The sequence below is a fragment of the Lissotriton vulgaris genome, chromosome 9 (genome assembly GCF_964263255.1).
Source record: "Lissotriton vulgaris chromosome 9, aLisVul1.2, whole genome shotgun sequence".
In the NCBI taxonomy this organism is placed as follows: domain Eukaryota; kingdom Metazoa; phylum Chordata; class Amphibia; order Caudata; family Salamandridae; genus Lissotriton; species Lissotriton vulgaris.
Window position 1 is genome coordinate 99,064,118 of NC_141697.1, and position 20,703 is coordinate 99,084,820.

The following is a 20,703-nucleotide window of genomic DNA, read 5'->3' on the forward strand; positions in this document are numbered from 1 at the left end:
CTCGGCTCGCATGTCCAGGTTGGCGTCGTCTTCTTGCCCGGCCCCTGCGGAGGGTTCTCGAACCCGCTGCCTCCCTCGTCTACAACGTCCTTCTCCCAGGTCGCAGTAGCGTCACTCGCCTTTCGGTAAATGTTGCAGTTTGTCCCTGAGAGTCTGTTTCAGGCCTGTCTGGGGCATGGGCACTCCGAGGTGGTGCGTCCCTGCGTGTCGTCCCCTTATCCGCCGTTTCCTGGTGTGGGGGCGACTAGAGCCCAGATGGAGACATATGCGACGGCTTTGCATGCCTCGCTGGCTTCTCGCCCTCCTCCTTCCCCTCCTGGGACGCCAGCGGATCCCTTGCAGTGTGTGGGGACCTCCTTGGCATCGCCGGCGGCTCCGGCCCTGACTGGCTCAGATCCAGGTTCAGAGGATTTGGTACCGTTGGGTTGCGGCCCTTCAGGGTTCTCTCCTTCGAACCACAGCGCCTCTGCTTCGCCGCAAACTCCTGCGGGAGTCCCTGTGGTGTCGCGGTAGGTCGCCGGGGCTCGGGACGTACCCCGAGCCCCTCTTGGTCCTCTGAACAGGCGGCGGTCTTGTCTGAGGCCGAGGCGATGCTGCTTCGTTGCCGGCCCTGGCGGCGCCACAGGGGTCGGCGGAGGACCCCTCTCATCCCTTCAGAGGTCGAGACTGGCGGGGGACTCATCGTCCCTCCCCGGGTCCCTCTCGTCCCTCCACGCAGATGGCTGCCTCGTCGGAGGTCAGGTTGGCGCCTTTCCGAAGCTGCTCCTTCGCCGCCATGTCGGAGGCCGCCCTAGCGTCTCGTCCTGCACCGGAAGACGACTATGTCCTGCCTCAGATTGCGGACTCAACGGTGCCTGGCCGGCGTCAGGTCGCTGCTTCGTCTTTGGATGCCTCCTCTCTGTCCAGAGGTTCGGTGTTTGCTGATGTCCTCCTCGCCGGAGACAGGCCTCTGCGTCGTGGCTTTTTCACAGACGTCGTCTAAGAAAGGCTCCTCGCCATCTCCGTGGTCTTCCCCACTCCTCGGTCCCTCTTTCTTCGTTCCGGACCTGGCCCTTCCCTCCTCCGGTTGGCTTGGGGGATGATCGCCTTAGCTTGCAGCAGTCGCCTAACGAGGAGCTGCTTTCCCCTACGCGGGGACCTATGGAGACGGGTGCGGCTTTCCCCTACGCGGGTACCTATGGAGGCGGGTGCGGCTTTCGCTCGAGCTGTTTCCACAATTGTGTGAATTTTGCGCATGGGTGACCCAGCTACCCATTTCCCTGCGTATCATCTTCTGTAGGTTCTCCATCAGCGCTCTGGTGGCAGGGAGCTGTTGCTTCCCTTCGAGAGTGCACTCCATTCTTCTCTCTTAGGGACTTGGGACCGTCCCGCCACGGGGGATTCGGTGCCCCAACACCTTCTGCACCGCCATCAACCGGCGCCGCATGATCCGATGTGTCTTTCCGTTCACCCCTCTACCAGAGGCCTCTTTTGCAGACTGCCTTTCCTTTTCTGCCACCGCTATTGTCTCCCCCGTCTCGGGAGGCCCGCTGGCTGGATTCCTGGGGGCGCAATATGTTCGCCTTGACCAGTGCAGCTCTGCGGGCCCTCAACACGCTGTGTGTTGTGGCTAGGGCCACTTTGTTTGTGGGACTTGGCGGAGTCCTTTATGTTTACTGCTTCACAGTAGGGTGTCTGTGTTGATTTGAGACACCATGTGTTGGATGGCCAGGAGCTGGTGGCGTTTATTCTTCACTCCTCTCTGGACATCTTCTAGGTGCTGGGTCGTGCCATGGCTTCTTCGATTACCCTTCATCGCCACGCCTGGCTTCGGGACAGTGTATTCCCGGAGAACACTCGAGAACCTTCCCTTCGATGGTGCTCTTTTGTTCATTGCCCCTGCGGACTCTGCCATCCAGAGGTTCTTGGCGGGGCTTTGCCCTCTTCCTACTCCTCCTCCTCCTCCTCCTCCCCCCTCAGTGAGCTGCCAGTTGATCTGGTTCTTGGAGGTGTTCTTCCGTTGTGGCGGGTCGCCCCGGTTGTCTGTTCTGTGTGCTTCATGGCCACTCGATTCCTCCTTGTTGAGACTGTGACTCTGTTGGCTGCTGGCCAGCCCTTCTTGATTGTGTGTTTTTGCTTTGGATTTTCTACACCATGCTGGCCCTGAGATTGGGCCTTCTGTGTTTTCCTCTCTGGCTGCTTGATAAGCCTTCTGCTGGATTTTTGCCGCGGGTCTTTTCAGTTGTTTTTTCATTAGAGGTTCCCATATGTTGGGACGTGACCTGCCCTATGTGGGGTACTGGTGGCTGTTATATAGCCCTGTTATGTGCTGGGGAGCTGTGGTCGCCTGCGGGCTTCTGCTCTCTGTGGCGTTTTGGTATGTTGCAAATGCAATCTTCTTGCTGATGGCTTGGACTAGCTTGAGTTATGCCCCAGAGTGTTCTTCTCTGGGGTCGCTGTGCTGTTTGCCTGATGCCCGTGGCATGGCGTCATGGTCCTGTCTGGTCCCTCTTCTTTTTGGGCCGTGTGTGCAGTCTCCTCCCTAGGGCGGGTCCGGACTCTTCTTCACCTTCCTGCTCTCTGTCTTCGGCTGGTGTCTGGCTTGCCCTGGGTGCTTCCTTTTGTGGTGCCCTCGGCATCTGGCGGAGCTTGCCGGTGCCGACCTATTGTTTTCTCTGCTCTGTTGTGCCTTCTTGGGGCTTTTGTGGGACTGTCATTCTGCCTTTTCTGCTTCTTCCAGTGGGCTTTGCAGCCGGTTCTGTCTCTTCTCCCTGTGGGAGGAGTGGGTCCCTGACTTCTTGTCCCTCTTGCGGGCGCAGTCCGTCCCTGCGGGGCGTTGGACTGTACTTCCTAGGTGACCTTGCGTTACCCTTTTCAGCTTCCTCCTGCTTATTTCTGGCGGCGCCGTCCTATCTGGGATTGCCTTAGCTCTGCCTCGTCTCCTTGGGGTCTCTAGGTTGCTCTTCTTCTTCGGTGGTCCTCTTCCTTGCCTTGTCCCTGGGCGGAGGTTTTGTTGCCTTGTATGGGCGTGGGGTTCTTTGGCCTCCTTTCGCCTTGCCTTGTTTCCTCTGTGGAGTGATGGCAAGCTGCCTCTTCTCTTCTTTTTCCCACCGCCCCTTTGGGGTTGGCGGTCTTCTGCTGGCGGGGGTTCTCCTTTTGCCTGATGGGGCGGAGCTTCTCGTCCTGTCTTGGGACTCAGCACCTGTGGGACCCTCTGTTATGACCAGGCGGGTGGGGTCCTCTTGTATATCCTCCTTCCCCATTGGTATGGCTAGGGTATCTATTCTATGCGAAGGAATCTGTGGCTAGTTATCTCTATCAGATGTACGAGTTACTTACCTTCGGTATTAATGTATCTGGTAGAGACGATTCTAGCCGCAGATTCCTTCACGGCCCGCCCTTCATCCCCGTTCTGCGAGGACCTTTGGCTTGGTCTGCTGCACTCTCCTCCCTGTGGGTGGCTGTGTCTTCTATGAGTACATTCTTTCCTTCTTTCTGACAGGATGTTCATCCTGTTTATTTGTTCCTTTTCCTCCCTTTTTAGTTCATTGGAGGATAGGTTTATAGGTACTTCTGTTACCCTTCTGCTCTTGTTGCTCCAGATTGGGGCCTACCTTCCACCCCACTCCTCTCCCTCTCCCCTTTATTACTAGGGTTCTGGGCCCGCTGCTATCCTCTAGGTTGGGGTCTTTTGGCTGTGCCTCTGCCCTTTGTTCCTTATGGGGGTTGTCACACTCTGTGATGGGGCTGTCTTGGAGTTTTATCGTTCCTTGTTTGTCCCGGACTGGTTCTCCTTCATTGTTTTTGGTTGGGGTTGTAGTCCTGCTACATGTTATCATGACATTCTTAGATATGTTCTTTGTCTCCATAGGAGGCTATCTCCGTACTGGCAGGGTTGCTGCTTAGGGTTGGGCTCTGTTCTTTATCCTTTTTTCCTGCCATTGGGTACTGCAGTTCTTGGCACTGCTCTTTATGGTGTTGTTCCTCACCATTCCTTTTTTTTCTCCAATTTTTCTGCTCCTTCGCACACTGTTCCTATACTCTCACAGTTTTGTCTGATGGCTCCTCGTTGTGGCGCGGAAAAGTTCTCTGAAGAAAACTGACGTAGGCGCGCCGGGGTGAGACTTATGTGACCTCGCTGATGTCACGTACGCGGACAACGCCTGGGCGGAGTCGCGTAATGCCGTCCCCCCGACGCGCAGCCATGTTGTGGCAAAAAGCTTTCCAGATCCAGTCTCACGCCTGGAGATAATTCTACGTGAAGGAATCTGCGGCTAGAATCGTCTCTACCAGATACATCGTTACCGAAGGTAAGTAAATCATACTTTTGTGACAATCTTGTTGGGTATTGGGAAAGACACCTTTTTTTTCCAGCACACAACACAAAGTAAATATCTGTAAGTGAACTGTGCAGCTTTTCAGAATATATCAGAATTCCGAAATTAAGCAAATTTCTTTGTAATTCGGAAGTGTGGGAGAAAAAAATATTTTAGTACGCTCAAAACAAATCACTATACTAGGTGATGCCATTCCCACACATTATCATTTGTGCGCTGTATGGTTTATCACTAAAACTGTATGTGCAAAGGTAATTGTAATTTTATTCGAAAATGTGTTGTATGTAATGGCAGTGAGCTACCTCACCATGCATACTCCACACTACGCCACTCCACTCTACATCACTCAACTCCACTCTGTACCCCTTCACTCTAAGCCACTCCACTCTACAACACGCTACTCCATGACACATCACTCTACTCCATGACACATCACTCTACTCCACCACACTCCACTCTATGCCACTTCACACTAGGCCACTCCACTCCACCCTACAGCCCTCCACTCCAACCTACAGCACTCCACTCCACGCTACAACACTCCATGCCACTTTACTCCACTGGACTTTGACACTTACACCTCTCCGCTCTGACACTCTACTTTACTCCACCTTATGCCACACCACTCTATGCCACTGCACTCTATGACACTCTACTTTGTGCCACTATAAGCCACTCCATTCTACACTTCTCCACTCTAGGCTATGCCACTACACTCTTAGACTCTAATATATTCTATGCCACTTTATTCCAATCTACTTCTCTCCACGCAATTCCACGACACTCTGCTCCACTCTTTGCCACTTTAATCCACTCTAAGTCACTCCACTCTGTGCCAGTCTCCTCTGTGCCCCTCTCCTCTACACCACTAACCTTTAGGCATGCTAAACAGCAGCCATGCTTGTGTACAACATGGCTAAAACACATTGGCAAAGCCAAAAGCTCTTGCATAGATGTAAACTATTGGCTTTTCTAATGTTTGGTAGATTTGACATTCGACTTTACCTTTTTATTAAATTAGATGTACAATATACTTACATATAGAGTCTCCCAGCCAGCCTTCTTCATCCTTTTGTCTGTTATTCTATCATTCACTTTTTTTTCTATCGCCCACTACAACATGGGGCAATGGGTCAGCCCACTCCAAACACTGGTTAACCTCACTGTGACTGATGCCATTCTGCTCTTTCACACACCAGATTGTTCCTTTAAGTACAAGGGGCTACTATAAAAATGTTACTCTTTGAGACTCAAAGGTTAAGCCTACTAGACTACACAAGCTCTCTGGTTGCAAAAGACCTATTGGTGGCTTACAGCCCTAGGAATCCTTGAATTAAAGAGAGGAGATTTCTTTCTAGCTGAGCGCCACACAGAGTGTGTATAAAATGTAATATGGAATCCCAAAATGGGGCGACCGCACTGCAATAGACGAGTAGGTGGGAGAGGTCTCCTTTCTTATTGTTGCAGTTCCAGCATGATGAGCTCTCCCTGAGAGACAATTTATGGAGTCGAGCCAGAGTCCAAAAGGTCCTGTGAAGAAACCAGAATTTCTTCTTGGAGCTACAGGGAGAGATTTTGTGGGAGACAACTGATTTTCAGATTAGATGCCAAGATTCTGAGGAGGCAGCCTCTGAAGGGACCCATTTTGTTTGAGGTTTTGAGACCAAGTTAGTGGATTTTGATTTTAAGAGCTGATAGAACTTTAAGGATGGTGGCCAGACTTATTGAAGATCGGTATGGTTTTGGGGAGGGAGGAATCTCCATGTGGGGGCTTCATTTTGGATAAGCCGGCTTAAAGTTTAAGAAAGCCGTAAAGGTCCAGATCTAGTACGTTGAATTGAAATCGTAGTTCTCTGAATGAGAGAGTTGTCTTTGGGGTTTCAATAATTGAATGCCCTGTTGGGCCCAATGAGTCCAGAATACTGGTTCCCCATGAATTTAGATTTTGGGAATATTCCAAAGAGAAATCATGTAAGATTGTGTGATCATGGTCTTCAAGAGCCTGTCAACCTTCAACAGGGCTCTTTTGGAATTGCTAAAGATATATTTCCCGGATGAAGGGGGAGTTTTTTTTAAAAAACGATTTTATTTGGTACTTCCAGTAATATCTGGGCGGAGGCCCTACATGAACCTGTAAGAAAGCATATATTGACAGGAATACTATCATTTCACAATACTTGCTAAATTTGCGAACATGCAGGGAAGCCATCAAAAACAGTATGCAGACCGATCCTGATTCAAGTAGACAAAACCCAGGGTATGGTCGCAGGTAGGCATACAAGCCCAATGTGGAGAGAAAAGAGGTCCAGGGAAAGGCCCCTACATAGTGACGTCGGTCAGGGGTCCACTGATGGTAACGGGGGAGCTCAATCCCACGGTTCATTGCCCAACGGGTAAAGATTTTACGGTGCATCCTGGGGCAGCCACATGCCAGAAACACTGCAATTTCCACACCCATACATCTGTCTAGCTCTGTCTTCCACTTGCCCAGAGTCGGGGGCGGTTCCTTTCCATAGCTGTGCTATATCGCATTTGGCGATAGTGAGGGCTAAAAAAGTAGATGCTGCTTATATTTATTGCCCCAATCCTATCTGTGCTATGCAAAACAAAGAGTCGTGGATCGTGTGGGAGTTACCATGATAATACCGTACTGAGGCACGAGGATACCCTACGCCAAAAGGGTTGCAGAGCAGACCCAGCCTGTATGGAAAAAAGTCCCATCATCCCTTTCACATATCAGGCATATAGGGGATTGGATAACGCCCATTGCCCAAAGTCTGGTTTGGGTATAATATGCGCAGTACAAATATTTAAATTGTGTAAGATGGTACCGTGTAGAAACCTGAAAAACAAACAAAGACTGTTTGAGAGCGAAGCACTTTTCACTGGCTCCCGTGGGATGCTCTGTAAGAAACACAATTCTTTCCTTTATGTTTCCATCTTTTTCAAACTATACATTGTCAAAACAAATTGTCCATATGATACATAATTCTTGTCGAGAAACCAAAATGACTCAAATGCTTGTCGATATCATATGTTTTAATGACTGTTTTCTTGCTTGAGTATTCTTCTTTTAGTACATTACATCATGTACAGTGATTCCTCTTAACATCATTATGGCAGTCACTCCCAATGCATTTCGGTATTATATACCTTCGTCAGGGGAATACTGAAAATTAACGTGAAACAATCATCAGAACTCTACATGGGGATCAAAGGACCCCACCTCGTGTACATGCAAACACTCGTATAATATTTATGTGAACAATACCATCTCTGTGCACATGCTAATGTCTATGTATTTCCGTGATCTTAGAACTATGTAACCTCCAACATGCCAGTTTACCCTGTGCTGCATCACGACCACATGGTGGTCAATAACATGCTAATCGTACCTGCTCTGATGCTCCAATGTCTAACCGATATGTGTGCAAGCTGCTAAGAACTAACGGAAAGATGTAAAAAAGAAATAATGTCACTGTATTTACACCTCTTATCTGAAGCCTCGACTGTGCCGAATAATGTAAAGCAGCGTACCTTGAAGGCTTGCCGATGTTACCAACGCCCAGTGTTCTCGATGTCACCGTATTTCAGGCTGCCTCGTAAATTCAATTCTGCCAACAGAACGTGTTGCCTGCTTGTGTTTTTGACTGAGTCGCTGCCAAAGTCTCTTACCTGGCGTGTCGGTTTCTGACTAGCTCCTGATCCTATCGTGTTGGCGTGGAAGCTGTCTTCCGTGTCCTGCGCGGTGGTGCCCTTTAAACCGAACTAAACATAAGTGACGGACTAATGTTGTGTTCTAGTGACGGGCGCCATCTTAAAGTGGTTGTGAGTGCCTATGCACCAAGTAAAATCATATGTAAACCGTTAGTGCATCGGAAGCTGTAACTGGACATGCTACTAGGTACTGACAGGGAATTTTATACATTTGTATACAATAGACAGTGATGTGACATTATACAGAAGGGACAATCTTTACATGCAACATTAAACGAGATGCTACATAATCAACATAGAAAATAACATGAAAAAACCTGAAAAACAACAAGAGTGGTGGTTCAGTACATTTTACAACATCCTTATTTACAGAAAACACATGTATTCAATTTTATCATTGAGACCACGTGGTTCACGCGAATTCAAATGGCGGATCCAGTATGTTTCCCTTTGGGACAGATGGCGATTGGTGTCAGCATGTGACTTTTTGTCTATACTCTCTAACACCGTGTATCATAATTGAGGTATGGTATGTTGTCGTTCTTTCCAATGTGTGGCCAGGTTGGATTTAGGGTTGCAAGTTCTTATCATGCTCTTGTGCTCTGTGATTCGCACTTTCACCTTACGTGTAGTTTTCCCTACATATACTAGCCCGCAGGGACATTTGATGGCGTACACTACCATTTCAGTGTTGCAATCAGACGTGTGTCTGAGATGAATCTGTTTGCCTGTGTGGGGGTGTGGAAAAACGTTCCCTACCATCACGTTACCGCTATGTCCACAATTGTGACATTTCACCATGCCTCTGTGATGACCTACTTTGGTCTGTGTCTGAGCTTGTTTCAATATTTCCTTTAAATTTTTAGATCTCGTGTGTGCAAACAAAGGTTTGTCTACAAACACTGCCTTAAAATCCGATTCCTGTTCGATCACTTCCCATCTTTTTAGTATGCTTTTCTTGATCAGCCTGCTGGCTGTAGAGTGTTTGATAACAAACACCTCCCTTTCAAGTGTGGGTCTAGTGGTTTTTACTAGAAGTGTTTCTCTGCTGATAGATCTGGCCTTAAGTTTAGCCTGCTGCAATAACTCCTCTGGATACCCTCTGTCTTTGTAAGCCTGTGTCATGACCTCCATCTCTAGTGTTCCTTGTGAACAAATTCTGCGAGCCCGCAAAAACTGCGAGAAGGGTAAATGGTGCTTTGTAGTACTTACCGTGTAGAAACCACCAGATAAAGGGGGATTTGACAGGGTTATGGGGTAGAGGTCGCCTAAAATTTCTCTTAAATTAGTAACCAAGTGGGAATGTAATCTGACGTTTGGAGTGAGCCCTGTCATGCAAGAAAGGCGGTTTTTAAAGCCTGCTAGATTAACACGCCTGAGATGAACAGGTAGACAGAGTTTTGCCAAATGAACTTGTTTAGTTGTCTATCGAGTTTCTGGTGAAAGTCTTCAGGTAAAACTAGAGGCAACATGTTTGTGAGCTAGTTAATTATAGGGGTAACCATCACTTTGATGGTCTCTAAACGACCCCACCATGTGTGGAATTTAGGGTTCCAACCCTCTAATAGGGATTCTATTTTCTTCAGAGTTGGGGCTTTGTTACGTTGTTGTGAGTCTAGTAAATCTGAGCTAAACTCAAGACCCAAATACTTAATAAACTTAAGTTGCCTGGATAGGCCAGTGTTTTTGAAGAGGTCGCTGAAACAAAGGTTATTCAGACCTATTATTTCAGACTTATCCTTATTAAGATAGTAATCTCCAACTCGGGCATACTAGTCTATTGTCCGTAGTAAGGTTGGGATTGAATTTGATGTATTTTTGAGATAATAATAGTCATATATTTTGATAGAGAGGGGAAGGATCAGGTAGCAATCAACTGCCACCCCCTCTGCTCACAAGAAAATGGTACTTTTGCACTACTTTTTTCACTGTTTTTAACTTACTGATAATAAACATGGCTCCCCGATCATGTTGTAGACGTGTATTAACCTTTTTTTTACTTTTGGCCATGCTGTACAGTATCTTGATGATCTTCTTTTTTTAATTTATTTTTAAAATATTTTTATTTTTTCAAAATTGAACAGCCTCAGAATAAATTATACAAACATTCAGGCATTGCTACTTATATTTAGAATGTTTGATACAACCACCAGTGGATTGTAAACTTCCGTCATCTGTGTAGCGATATTCTTTTTTGCCAACATCATTCCTAAGGTTGCCCATGTCTGTCTTGTGGTGTTGAGGTCTGTGGGCTCCCATAGGTTTAGAAGGCAGCGTTTGGGGTCAGGCGGGACTGGGTTGCCACTGAATCGTGTGATTTTTTTCCATTACCAATTTCCTGTATTCCACTATCGCAGGGCATTCCCAGATAGTGTGGAAAAAAGTGCTGAGCGCCCCACACACCCACAGACAAAGTGGAGTGTCCGTTCTCCCTATTGTGTGGAGTGTCGGTCCTTGCCTTGTATAGTATACTCTTTGTAAGATCTTCAGTTGTATCAGGCAAAGTCTAGACGGGATTGCCACTTCCTGGGTGAGGCTAAGGCGTCCTGCCAGTCTGAATTGTCAAGGTCTCCCAGTTCCGTGATCCATTTATCACAGAGCTTTTGCGTGGGGTTAGGTGCATGTCTCGCTGATCTTGTACAGCATTGGCAAGCCTCACAGGTCCCAAAGTCGAGACATATTGGCTTTGCCAATAATTATTGTATTAGTCAATGTTTTTTTAATGTGTTTGTTAAGATTGATGAGTGCTTGGCAGCTTCCAGAACAATAAAGTTTTGCAAAAGTTGTGACAAACAATCATTGCCAAAGCCAGAAAATGGCGGGAAATGCCAGACCAGTTGGCTTTGCCATTGTTTGTTATTTTGGTATAGTGTCACACAGTCCCACTGGCTAATGTGTTTTCTCAATGTACATCGAGACCGCTTAAATATTAGTTTTAACATGATATGTTTAGCAAAATGAATATGTATCCACTTCATTTAGTCAATGTATGAAATATAAAACAAAACGTTTTAAGCATTATCTGGACCTTTTATATGTAGGTTGCGCAGCACCAGTGTTTGATATTTTTTTGCTGTCATTGTCACTTATACTATTTGACATTTAGGATCATCCTATTTGTATTTTTCACTCTTCACATTTACAATGTCATCTGAATGTACGTCCTTCCAAGCAGTCTGTGACGGCCCTTTTATCCATTCACAGGTATTCACAATATTTTGTTTTTCTTCATTTCTGTTAAGTCATTATGTGATTGAGGTGAAAAGCAATTACAGATGGTTGCTGCCCTCTCTTTAGTCATACATATGTCTTTTGTCCTTTCCTGTCAGTCAGCAAACTTTTTTCAGCACCCCAGTGAACCTGAAATACTACTTTGCCCTAGATTGCTCCCTTGCACTGTAAGCACTGTTAATTTTCATTATACAGCATGGGCTGTACTTAGTACAAAGCATACTTTTGAAATCACATTTCCATTTTATAACCCAGTTGTAAAAGCAAATTTCAGAGTGCTAGATTACATTTGGTTTGACTTTTCAAATTGTTTCTATTCTCTACTTTTATTGGCATGCATGGTTTCCATTTCCGCATGCATTTTGGCAATTTGAATAATATCTTGATTTTGTTTAAAATGGCAATTGCCTTCATCCTCTTGGCTGTAGCTGTGGAATTATTTTCCCATTTCTTTCAATAAGTACAGACTCAAAAACTGGGACTAATCCCCCTCACAGTGAGTGTGTGTACTCTGGGATAGGGTTAATGGCATAAGTATTTGATTTGGAAAGCCCTATTGTGTAATGGTACCTTACCCTCATTTTACATGCTGTAACAAGTACATTATTATCCATTTTAGTCTCTTCTGAACAGTCGGATACCGAGAGAGCAATTCTGGCCTTGTTTTCTGACCACAGGCAGATGCCATTCTGGAAACCAGCTTATTTTTACTGTCTTAGCAGCAACAAGCATTTCTTGGAGCAGGTTCTGGTAAGTTGGAAATGTATACGTTTTTGTGTGAACATGTGCTATCTAGTTTCTGCTGGATTTAGAAGGCTCCTCGACCTCTGAGTAGTGCGTTTGACAGTGTTTTACAATATAGTCCGTAGGTTGCCTGTTTTAAGTGAGGTTCACAGTGTGTTTACTGTGACTCAAACCCTAATCGAACACCCCAAACAGAAAGGCATCCCTCTTTACATATTAGAGTTCAACCTCTTCTAGAGAAAAATTATTAGAAGGTAGCCTTCAAATTATATAATTTTACAAACTACCAGGTGAGTTACATAAGGGCAGCACTGTAAAAGATGCATCATTTCGTACAGTCCGAAAATGAAAATTTGAGAGCCTGATAACATTTAAAAAAAATTCTAAGGCCCATGTTTTACCCCACATGGGCATGAAGTGGGAGCATCCTACAGTCTTAATAGCTTGGTTGGCTCCCTGTTTCATTCGGTCTTCATGGTTCACGGTAATCTGAGTTCCTCAAGTTTAGCCAGGTAGTCCCTTACTGAAAAATATAACATTGAAATATATTGTTTACTAGTGGTCTCAGCTTGAGTTATATCAGTTTCCTTTTTGTACTGCAGAAAGTGGAAATGTCATGGATCCTTACTTCCATAAAGCCCGTAGTTTGGCTAGTAGTTGCAGTTATCCAGTATTGGGGTATCTTTCATAGATTCACATGCCTGAATCATTCCCCGTCGCCGAGGCGGGAGTCCCACGGTAAATAAAAAAGCAGTGCCAAAAGTAAATGATAGTAGTAGGCACTAAGAAAAAAGACCTGAGGCCTAAATCCTAGTAGCCTATCTACATCATTATGCTAAAAAGACCAAAGTCTTTGTCCCAACCAATCAGCTATCAGCACCCTCTAGAACACTCTCTGCAGAGCCAGTTCTCCTCACGGCACTTCGTGTGGATGGGAGTCTCCCTGAGTGCTACTCAGTTTATCCTTCAAGATGTCTGACAAGAAGGGCTTGTTCAAACCTTGCAGAGCATGCGGCAAAAAGAGAGTCCATGTTGATGATTAACATAAGGACTGTATCTATTGCCTCTACCCTAAGCATGAGGCTAAAAATTGTAAGATCTGCCGAACCTTCCCTTCAAAAACTCTAAGGGATAGGGAGGCTAGAGTCCTGTTGTGGCTCAAATCTTCTTCAACTGAAGATGATGATAGACCTTCGACCTCCAGCAAGAGAGCAAGATCTCAGGACAGTTCGTCAAGTGAGGGGAGAAAACATCTCAAATCTTCCCACTTCGCTTCTGGTCCTTCTCAAAGGTCTCCTTCTACTTCTTCTAAGCCTATTCAGTCTCCAGAAGCTTCAGCTCTCGAGGACTCTAAAGGGCAATTTCTCAAAACCGTGACTAAAAGCGGTTCTGTCTCTTCAGCTTTATGTCGACTATCTCTGTCACATCTTCAGCTACTTCGTCTATGGCGACAATTTCTACTACATCTATCACTTCTCCTATCCTGTCAACGAGGATTTCGATAGTGTCTAAGAAAACCGTCGTCGATGATCCGTCGACGAAAGCCTCATCGACGAAGCCGTCAAAACACTCGTCGACAAAGGTACCATTGACGAAACTTCTGTAGTCGACAAAGACATCTACTGTGCCTTCGACGAGTGCTCCGTCGACGAAGAAATCAAGCCCGTCGACGATAGTCCTGTCGATGGCGAGCCCTTCGACGATGGTCCCGTTAGACGTCGAGTCCGTCGATGATGGTCCCGTCGAGTTCGAGTCCGTCGATAATGCTTCAGTCGGCGTCTATCTCGTCAACGACGATCCTGTCGACGACGGCTAAAATGAAGAGTCCATCGACGGTAACTCTATCTCCAATGCCCCCGTTAACGACCATACCATTTACAGGAGTGGAACCTGCTTCTACTAAGTCTTTACTTGCGGTACAAACTTTTTCAACCCCTATTCGAAAGGTTTCCAGCTTAAATCTTTCCAGAGACAAGAGTGTTCATACATCTCACCACTTACTCCATCTCACCTCCTCCACACATATGCCCAAGAGGAGGATGATGACAATGATGACGAAGTAGCTTTTGGAATAGCTCGTCATCCTCCTGAACTGAACATTAAATGTCGAGATGATGAGGAAGATGAAGACTACACGGAACAGTACTACCAGGAGGATATTGTTGCTCCTCACCACACAGGATACCAGAGGCATTCTCGGATTTCAGAGTCTAGCCATCTGCCTCCTAACCTTATTCAGGTCTTGCAGGCCATGTTAGCTGATTATAGACAGCGTTTTCCACCGCAGCAGGTCATTCCACCAACTCAGCCTGTGGTAGTTCCTGATCCTATACCTCACCACAGTCTCCAATTACAGAACCTCCTCAACCGCACCAGCCTGCTCAGCCTACTTGAACTCCGGACACTTCTTCTGATGAAGAAGTAGAAGAAGGTGAGCTACCAGAGAATCCTCACTTGGATCCGTGGGATTCATATATTATTCCCATGTCGTCTCCACCAACCCCACAACCATCGGACTCGCCTCCAAAAGATATAAGTGGATTCCATAACCTCATGCAGCGCGCTGCTACTAGGTTTCAGCTTCCAGTCACGGTGGAACAAACTGATTGTTTCCTACACGATTTCAAAGAAGAGGCTAGGAAAGTTACCAAATTTCAATAATAGGTTACATATGGAATAAGGGCATCAAGATTATGAAAAATCCTGCATCCGTGCCTTCAGTGCTTCGACGGAGTGATAAAAAATATCGTGCTCCGATCAACAGTCCATCCTGCCTAATTGGTCACCCCAGGTCGGATTCAGTAATTTCACAGGCCGCCCAACAAAGGTCTAAAAATCCGGCCACACCCATTACTACACCACCAGACGAAGAGGGATGTCGTCGTGACCTCATTGGTAAAAAGTTGTCAACCATGGCTGCCGCCTCCATCAGGGCAGTGAATTCCTTAGCGATCATAGGGCATTATGATCGCCAAATGTGGCCGGACATGGCTGGTCTGATTGACCTTATTTCAGAGGACAAACAACAGGAGGCTCGAAAAATCTTGTTGGAGGGAGAGCGCGCAGCAGCAGAAACTATTAACTGCGCTCTGGATATTGTCAACACAAATTTAAGGCAACTGGCTGGGGCTGCAGTTCTCAGGCGCCAGGGTTGGTTAAAGGCTACCACCTTCCGACCAGAAGTCCAAACAAAAATATTAGATATGGCCTATGACGGCGAATCTTTGTTTATCAAACATATTGACGAAGCCCTCCAAGCAATCAAGACCGACACTGATACCGTAAGATCTTTGGGTTCGCTACAACACAAGCGGGGAACATTCAGAGGCGCTAGAGGGTGTAGCTACTCCTCTAGAGGAGGTTACCATCAACAGAGCAGACAATATCAGCCTCAATATCGACAAACTTACCAATCATCGTACCGCCAATCCAATACGGCTGGTTTCTCTCGCCAAGGAGGCCGAAAACGCTCCAACAAACAAGGGCGAGACTCTCATAGAAAACAGTGAGTTCCGCCAATCACGTTTCCTCCCCTCCCTGTGGGCGTGAACATTTCTTTTTTCCTAGACCAGTGGCAAAGAATCCCCTCCGACCGCTGGATGCTAGACCTCGTGAAAAATGGGCACTCCCTAGAATTTGTCACCAAGCCATCAACTACTCCGCCCAAGGGACCCCCTCGCCCTCGTCTTGACTTACTGTTCAAGGAAGCTTATTCAATGTTCCTCAAGAACGCTATAGAAAGGGTCCCAATTCATCGTTTTTTCCTCATCAAAAAGAAATTAGGGGAATGGTGATCAATCCTGGACCTTCGCAACCTCAACAGGTTCCTCAAAAAACAGGGTTTTCGCATGGTCACCCTGTCAGAGATTCTAAGCTGACTGAACGAGGGAGATTTTATGGCTTCCTTAGACATGGAAGACGCTTACTTCCACATCCTGATCCAGTCAAAACATCGAAAGTATCTCTGATTCACTGTGGCTGACGTCCATTATCAGTTCAAATTGCTCCCGGTTGGACTCAAATCGGCTCCAAGGATCTTCACAAAGTGCCTGGCCTGGTAGCGGCAACGTTGCGTTCTTGGGGAATCCAGGTCTTCCCGTACTTGGACGATTGGTTAATCAAAGGTCCTTCAAAGCACAATGTAAAGAATGCCATTTCAACATTTCGCGATCTCTTTGCATCTCTGGGACTAACTGTGAACAAATGCAAATCCCAGTTGCATCCGAAGCAGATCCTGCCTTTCCTGAGAGCACGTCTAGACACAATACAATGCAAGGCATTCTTATCTAAAGAAAGACAACTTTTCCTGCAAAAATTGTCACTACAGGTTTCAAAAAGAAAGTCACTTTCTGTTCGCTTCACTCCTGGGAATGTGTTCTTCGGCCATAAATCTCATCCCCTTGGCGCGCTTGAAAATGAGACCTTTACAGGAGGAACTGCATCTTCAATGGAAACAAGCAACAGGTTGCTTCGACGACGTCATCAAAGTCACTCCACGCATGGTGGATGCTCTTTAATGGTGGTCACAGTTACCCAATCTGACACAAGGGCTCACGTTCATACAGAATGCTCCAGACTTCGTTCTGACAATGGATGCGTCCTTGGAGGGATGGGGCGGTCATCTCCAAGATTTACAAGTACAAAACAAATGGTCTCAGAAGTACAGACAACGACACGTCAACAGTCTGGAATTGCGGGCAATCTTCCTATCCTTGCAAGCGTTCCTTCCAAGGATTGCAGGATCTTTGGTCCTATTTCGAACCGACAATACCACCAGCATGTTCTACATGAACAAACAAGGAGGGACAAGATCGGGAACGTTATCAAAGGAGGCTCAGGAGTTATGGGAGTGGCTTACACTTCACAACATAACTCTCAAGGCAGAACATGTCAGAGACCGCCACAATACACTAGCGGACAAACTCAGCAGGTCCCTATCAGTCTGCCACGAGTGGGAATTAGACCACGTTCAAGTGAACAGAGTGGTACAGGCAAGGGGCAAACCGATACTGGGTTTATTTGCAACAAAGCAAAACAAGAAATGCCGGTATTACGCCAGCAGATACCCTCAACAGGGGTCACAAGGGAATGCCCTGTCCATGCGATGGTCAGGGATTTGTGCTTACGCTTTTCCCCCGATCCTGTTGATGTCAAGGGTGTTGCGCAAGATGAAATCGGAGGGCTGCCCTCTCATCCTGATTGCTCCCCGGTGGCCATGCCAGTACTGGTTCCAAGAACTCATGTTGCTATCCCAGAACCGGCCAATCCGTCTTCTTCCAACTCCAACTATGCTGTCGCGGAACGAGGGACAGATACTTCACCCAGACTCCTCAATTACACGCATGGCTCCTGACTTCTTAGAATTTCAAGCCCTTCATATTCCTCAGGATTGCCGTGACATCTTAGAAAAATCACGAGCCCAAAGCACATTGAAGACTTATTGTCTTAAATGGAAGAGGTTTTGCTTTTGGTGTGACTCTAACAGTATACACCAGATCGAAGCTCCTGCAGAGAAAATTCTTCCTTATCTGCTGCATCTGGCTCGCTCCGGTCTCACCTTTTTAATCAATAAAAGTCCATCTAGCGGCTCTATCCAGGTTCAGGAAAGTTGCTAACATTCCCTCACTATTTTCATCCTCTTTAATCAACAGTTTATGAGAGGTCTTTTCCGAGCTTATCCTCCAGTTAGGCCTCTTCCACCGGAATGGGAACTTAATACGGTTCTCTCACAATTGATGAAACATCCATTCGAACCCATTCACAAAGCCGACCTCAAGTATCTTACATGGAAGGTCACCCTACTTCTAGCCTTAACGTCTGCCAGAAGAGTAAGTGAAATTCAGGCATTCACTATTAAAGAACCTTTCCTGCATTTCTCTAAGGATTATGTCACTCTTTAAACTAATCCAACATTCATACCTAAAGTACCATTACAGTTCCATTTAAATGAACCAGTGAAGTTAAGAGCTTTCTTTCCAAATCCCACTACACCGGCGGAAAGAACACTACATTCTTTGGACATTAAACAATGTTTAAAATTCTACCTACAAAGGACAAAAACCTTCAGGAAATCTGATCAATTATCTGTGGCTTATGGTCAAACCAGGCTGGGTGCAGCAGTCACAAAAGCCACAATTTCCAGATGGATAGCTTCCGCAATCCATTTCTGCCATATCAAATCCAACAGACCACTGCTGAGAAAGGTCAAGGCTTACTCCACAAGAGCTGTGGCAGCATCTACAGCGTTGTTTGCAGGAGTGACGCTGGAAAATATCTGCCGTGCTGCGACATGGAAGAATGTCCACACATTCACAAGACATTACTGCCTGCAATCAACGAGTCAAGAGGATGCGGCAGTTGGTCAGGCTGTCTTACGACACCTGTTTCTGTAATAACAGCTTCAGGTAACCGGTGTTCTTTAATTTTATAATTACAAAGAGATTTCAATATCAATATATATATATATATATATTTTGGGATGCTCATTTCCCACTTGTGCTAACCAAAATCTGAGGAGAACTGGCTCTGCAGAGAGTGTTGATAGCTGATTGGTTAGGACAAAGACTTTGGTCGTTTTAGCATAATGATGTAGATAGGCTACTAGGATTTAGGCCTCAGGCCTTTTTTCTTAGGGCCTACTACTAACATTTACCTTTTGGCACTGCTTTTTTATCTACCGTGGGACTCACACCTCGGCGACGGGGAATGATTCAGGCGTGTGAATCTATGAAAGATACCAATACTGGATAACTGAAGTCACAGGTAAGTAACTTGTTTTCTTTTATTCCATTTATTCCTGAAGGGAACTGTAATTCATTTTCTAAGCCTGCCTGCACTACAGCTGTAATTTCTGCATACACAAACGTTGGGTATGGTGGGATTCTCTGGTCTTTTATCCCCATTCTCTTACACCAGTAGCCTTACCTGTCACCCATTTCCGAGGTTGAAATAAATATTCCTTGACAAATATCATTAATGTACTAGGGACAGAATGCGATTCAAGCTATAGAAAGGACTACCAATATCATGCTCCAGAAGAGCATGATTTTTCGCATATGTGAAATGGAGTTCCTCAAAGGATGCACAATTTCACTATCCAAGTGTTCACTACTAATTGATGAAACATTACTACTATTAAATCTTCATCGTGCCACTCCACTGACTTATACCCAAAATCACACTTCCACTCATTTGAGAGGGTACATTTCTTCTTCTGAATTACTCTATATGCTTAGCTCCAGGGTTTGATGTTAAGCTCCAGCTGCTGCAGTACATGGTAGCTCGAATGATGACGTGAGTTTTTTTACGTGAAGTTTAAATCTTGCTTCTTCTGTGTTTATTCCTCCTTAATTTCAGATTCAAGTTCACGTTTTTATGGTCTTTTAACGTCATAAGTGCTGCGCCCAGTCCAACGGCCGACGGCACCACTACCTCGGGAGTGCTGCCGTCGGCCGTTGGACGTTTCAGCTGCACCTGCGCAATGGAACGTTCAGCACTGGAGCTGGACGTTCCATAGCAGCTAAGGTGTTAACTTAGTTATGAGTCCAGTGTATTTGCAGTCTTTTTGTTGTGAATGTAATTGATCTTGATCCCACTTACCTAAGAAACAAGGTTGCACACTGTAGGAAGGTGGAGATCTGACTATGGTTGCCCCCAACTTTTTGCCTGGTGTTTAGCTGGTTTTTCGACTTAGTTGACCTGGGGCCCTGCTATTCAGGACCCCAGGCCCACTGCTCTCTCTTTAAAATGGATTTCATGTACTCTAGGTACATATCTAATTGGATACTGAGTCACCTTATCAGCCCCTGTACAGTGTACCTTAGGTACCCAGGGCATAGGTGCACCCTAGGCCAACCAGGGGCTGCAGCATGTATTATGCCACCCCTGGCTGGCCATCCAAATCTGACACAACTGGCTGATCCATCAGCTGGGGCAAGGTGGTGTAATCACCCTTTGCTTTAGATATAGTATCTCTATATCTAACCCTAAAATGGCCCTTATACTCCTATAAGTCACTCCTATGGCAGGCCTTAACAATCCTGGAAGCAGAGTGCTTGGAATTATGTGAGATAGTGCTCTGGCATGAGCTGAGCCTGTCTACAGCTTTCGGAACCAAGTCCTTTAGCTGTTTCCATGATAACGCAGACCCTTGTCCCCCTGACGTTTTCAAACTGGCCATGCCAGGAATAGAAGAGGAGGTGCTGAATCTTTTGAACTCCTCTCTAGCATCAGGAAAGGTTCCTACTGCCTTTAAGGAAGCAAGGTTGATCCCTTTGCTAAAAAAGCCTGGGGCAGATGTGAAATGCCTAAAAAACTTTAGGCCTATTTCCCAGATCCCTTTCCTGGCCAAGGTGTTGGAACAGCATGTTTTGGCCGCCCTCTCTGACCATCTAGAAGGGAACGGCCTGTTGGAACCAAACCAATCAGGGTTCCGTGCAAATCACAGCACGGAACTGGTCATGCTGTCCATCATAGATGAGCTCCGAAATAGGGCAGACAAGAGGATACCCGGCGCCCTGGTGCTGTTAGACCTCTCCGCGGCGTTTGACACCGTTTGTCACAAACAACTGCTGTCGCGGATGAGAGACTTCGGCATCCAGGGCACAGCCCAGGCCTGGTTTGCTTCTTTTCTACAAGGGAGGACACAAAGAGTTCAGTTGGGAGAACTGCTCTCCACTGCAACACCAATCTCTTG

General features: G+C 46.3%; 1 protein-coding gene across 3 annotated transcripts in view; it reads left to right on the forward strand.

Moving 5' to 3' along the window:
- The window catches only part of ZFYVE26 (zinc finger FYVE-type containing 26), a 710,441-nt gene that overhangs the window by 103,993 nt on the left and 585,745 nt on the right, over window positions 1-20,703 (forward strand). For all 3 annotated transcript variants that reach the window (XM_086937127.1, XM_086937129.1, XM_086937128.1), the window contains exon 5: window positions 11,884-12,014. In XM_086937127.1, coding sequence (XP_086793253.1) covers window positions 11,884-12,014 — 131 coding nt within the window. The remainder of the gene's footprint in view (window positions 1-11,883; window positions 12,015-20,703) is intronic.